The 4,400-nt window shown below is 39.4% G+C and overlaps 1 protein-coding gene across 3 annotated transcripts in view; it reads left to right on the top strand.

The window, feature by feature from the left end:
• Positions 1-1,770, top strand: part of mcf2l2 (MCF.2 cell line derived transforming sequence-like 2) — a 71,241-nt gene extending 69,471 nt beyond the window's left edge. For all 3 annotated transcript variants that reach the window (XM_046857118.1, XM_046857116.1, XM_046857117.1), the window contains exon 34: positions 320-1,770. In XM_046857118.1, the coding sequence (XP_046713074.1) occupies positions 320-420 (101 nt within the window). In that variant the 3' untranslated portion in view covers positions 421-1,770. The remainder of the gene's footprint in view (positions 1-319) is intronic.
• The last annotated feature ends 2,630 nt before the right edge of the window (positions 1,771-4,400 follow it).

Here is a 4,400-nt window from a genome sequence, read left to right as displayed (position 1 = left end):
GCTTGAAGCCCCGCCCTTTCCATAACAAGCTGCTTAACGGATACTGGAGGATGCCTTAAAAGCTTTTCGCTGACCTTTCAGTTTGGAGTTTTCTTCTTTCTTTATTATTTGTTCATATTTAATATTTTAATCCCATCCTAATTCTCTTAAGTATCTTATTGCATTCAATACGATTAACCGACGTGGTTTGGCTAATGTCGTTCTTCGCCTGCCAGGTCTTGTCTTGTACCCATACAACCCTCTGTCCTATTTCCTGTTGATTAGCATTGACAATCTCACAACGCTATTAAACTGTCTTATTTCCATCCTCTCCTTCCAGACATCTTCAGCGACCTGTGTACGGCGGCCCTCACAGACACAGAGGAAGCAGAGGAGGGCGCTGGACTGCCAACAGTCCAGGAGAACAGATTTGCATGTTGAACATGTCTTTTTCTTTTCTTTTTTTTTTTTTTTTGTCTCGACTTCTGCCTCATTATAGTGCCATGCATCGAAGAACCACGCAGGACACGTCCCTGCTGAACCTTTGCATTACTGTAAAGTGAAGACAATCTGTTGCTGCTAAACCCATTTGTGCCATGTTGACAAGAAAGTGCACAAAAGCACTGGAGCTTGGATTTTTTTCCCTCTTTTTTTTTTGTTTTTTTTGGCCTTTGGACTCTGAACTTTGCTGATGCAAATCAACAGACGAGGCCATCCAGCTGTCACAGTCGGCTGTAATTTCGCTGTGCCGTAGCAGCTAATCAACCCTTTGACATTCTCGAAGAAGAAAACTGGAATCCAGCGTGTTCCCGGAGCAGTGTTTCAGCGTCGGTTCACACGCCGCTTGTTTTAAAAAACAGGCCCGATCTTGTCTTGTCGAGTGGAAAAAAGACTTGAAATTGTCCCGTCCTGCTGAAATCCCCCGCTCCGATTTTCCTCATAGCCCGGACCACTTCGCTTTATCAAAGACATTCAAGCGGAACAGAAGTCATCTCAGCAAAATAACCTTTTTTTTTATACAGTTGGTAAAATGCAGCAATTTACAGTAAAAAACAACAAAGAAAAAAACCCAGATATATTATGTGTATGCACATTACAGGACATTTCTGTCCTCTTTTTGTATTTGGTGTCATATTTGTTCAGTAATTACTCTTTAAACCTTCATTTCCGTATCCAGAAATTGTCTCTCTTGGAGATGTTCAGCCTCTAAGCAATTTTATCGGTCATTTGATATTTTTTTTTTATCATGGCCAAAATGTTTCAGCTGTACTGTAAAAGCAAATAGCTATGTATTATATCTTTTTTTTTTGTTTTTATATATTCAAACAAATTCTTGTCAAGAAATCAAATCGGAGGACAAATCACTCTCGGCAGCGTATCAAACGTGGCCTTTGCGTTTTGCTCGAAACAGCAGAACATTCCAGAGCTTGTTACCGATAATGTAATAGTCTCACAGCGAGAAATACTTCACCAAATAAGAAAGGTTGTTCTATTATGACATCCCTGTTGAATGTAAAAAAAAGATAAAAAAAATCAATTGAACCATGTAATATTGATTTTTAAAGTGGAGGCTGTAAACATTTTCCAAGACTGACCACACATCTGTATATTTCTTAATTTGTCTGATTCTAAGCACAAAAATGAAATGTGGACTGCAGAGTTTATTGCTGATGATTATAATACACTGTTTATTTATTACAAGAAGCCGACGCTTCATACTGGTTCATATGGTCAGTGTATTACTGTCTACATTTCCAAACATATGATTAAATACTGTACATACAAAGTAAACATTGCAGTTACGCCCTTTTTTTTCCTCTTTATTTCTTCTATAAGGTCTTTTTTAAACACTGCAGGTCAGAGGACCCTCGCTGTTTACTCTTAAAGCGGTCCATTTCTTACACTATAGCACTTTTTTGGGGGCTTTTAAGTATAAAAACATTGACCTGCTTGACCTTTATGTTCTGCTCAGGTTAAAATAAACATCACTTTTTCTTTTTTTTTATTTATTTTCTTCTTTTCTTTTTATTTTTTTATGAATCTGCAAGCATGGAGGTAATAATTCACTTAGGCTTTTACACAAGGTCAGACTGCATGGCCAAGATGATTTTTTTACCTCAGAAAAGGTCGTGCAACACTCAGAAAAGTCAGTACAAAAAAAGCAACACATGCAGTCAAAATAAAAAGTATTGACACTCTTGGCCAGGACTCGTGGATAAACATGAGTCTGTGAAAGAAAATATGGTAAAATCGGGTTCCTATTGGTGGATTTTGGTGGATTGATATGAATTTTTCATGGAGGCACACTTACAGAGATTTGTTAAATCTCAGCTAATGAGATTCACAGAGAAACTGCTGAACACCTTAACGACCAACGTGTTGGTTTTCCTTTCATTTGCCACTGATGTGTTAATATACAGTAGGAACTATATAAAATAAAAAAAAAAGTCCAGAAAAAGTCCAGAAAAAAAAAAGCCACTTTACTGAAGTTTCACCCAATCAAAAGGGTATTAAAAGTCTAAATAACAAGCATGTTTTTTTCCCACACCAGTGTCACTGAGTAAAAGACAGGAGGCGGAGTTGGAGGTAGCAGAGCTGAAGATTTTGAGGTTTTCATTGGAAGTGACAAGGATGAACAGGATTAGAAATTAGTTTATTAGAGGGAGAGCGCATGTAGGATGTTTTGAAGACAAGGTGAGGGAGGCGAGATTGAGATGGTTTGGACAGGTGCAGAGGAGGGACATGGGTTATATTGGAAGGAGAATGCTGAGGATGGAGTCACCAGAAAGGAGGAAAAGAGGAAGACCAAGAAGGAGGTTTATGAATGTGGAGAGGGAAGACATGCAGGTAGTTGGTTTGAAAGAGGCAGATATAGGGCAAAGCAAGCTTCAGTGGCCTTTGTTCTACAAAGAAGGGGCTTTCAAGCTCCAGAGGGCCCAACAGTAGGCAACGGAAAGAGTGCATGACTTGCACAAAGGAAGAGACAGAAACTTAAAATAAAAGTGTGAACAAAAAAAACTAAACAAAAATAATTTTTTCCACCAGCGTGTCCTTCAGGCTCAGCACAGAATGCCTCTGAACCTTTTTGAGGCCGGCATGGGAGGAATTTCGTCATGAGGCCGTGAAGTTGGAGTGAGCACACTGGCAAAAACAAAGATTCTGATCTTCTACAGGGGGTCTCGTTCACCAGGAAAAGGCTGCGGTTTTGCTTTGTGTCGCCTAGCGCATTTGGTGGAGTTATTGAAGTGCACGTTACAAGTCGAATGGAGCCCTAATGAATTGCGTGTCCTTGCGTACACGTTTGGGTGCCTGGATAGATGGCATGCTGTCATTTAAAGGTCAAAACAAAACAAAACAAAAAAAAAAGCTCCAAACATGCCATAAATTAATAGGTTTTCTTTACTAACACAGGCTTTACAAGTGAAACTTGAAGGCAAATTGGCTGACTGACCTTCATGTCAGAGACTGCTTATGGTGACATAAATTGCTGGAGTCTGTCTCTTACTGATCCCTGCACTAATCATAAGGGGCTTTGCCTCTGAAAAAGGCGTGAAAGAGAAGTGTGCTTTCCTATTTATGTAACAACACTCACTTCAAAATTATTTTTTTAACATTTATACACAAAGCTCTATTTTCCTCCATCTGAAAGCATGAATTGTCACCTCACAACTTCAGGGTTGCAGGTTCCAGTGCTCATGTAAGTGTCTCTCCGGTGTGTCCTGCTGGTTGTCTTGTTTTAATTCAATTTCAGTTCAGTTTTATTTGGACAGTGCATTTAACACTGGACATTGTCCCAAATCAGTTTTGCAGAAATAAATAGGTTCAAATATGAATTTATGTTAGAACCGAATGTCCGTTCATTACAGCTCCATTATGTTTGTAGTGTGCTGTTCGGTGATGGGCTCTTACATGCTGAACTCTACATGCAGACTGTTTATATTCATTACAATCCAAATCCATAGCTCTTCAGTTGAAAAGAAGAAAGAGACAGGATCTCTGGTCACTGGTAACTCAGGAGCATGTTTAATGAAAGAGAGAGAGAGAGAAGGAAAGAAGATGGGAGAGAGAAATAAGGATTAGGGAGTTCTCTTATTGTTATGTAATAGTTAAATACATTTACAAAAGTACAGTGTGATCAGGGTAGTAAGGTGGAAAGACTGCCACATTGCCCTTAGGTATGAATAATCCCCCACCTCCCACCTGTTCATGGATCAGGTATGAATAAGGATCAGGATAAAGTGGGTAATGAATATTAATAATAATAATGAAGAAGAATAACACTGAATACACTGGGTGTGCTGTGTGTTTGAAAGTCACTCTGCAAACACACAAGGCACGCATTCGCCATTTGAATCCAACAGCCAATCAAAAGGCGCGACTTGCCAGTTCCGTCGACGTCATAGCCCGCAGCCAATGAGCGC

This window comes from Silurus meridionalis, chromosome 9 (genome assembly GCF_014805685.1).
Source record: "Silurus meridionalis isolate SWU-2019-XX chromosome 9, ASM1480568v1, whole genome shotgun sequence".
NCBI classification, from domain to species: Eukaryota; Metazoa; Chordata; class Actinopteri; order Siluriformes; family Siluridae; genus Silurus; species Silurus meridionalis.
Note: the sequence above shows the minus strand (reverse complement) of the source record. Positions and strands in the feature narration are given on the sequence as shown.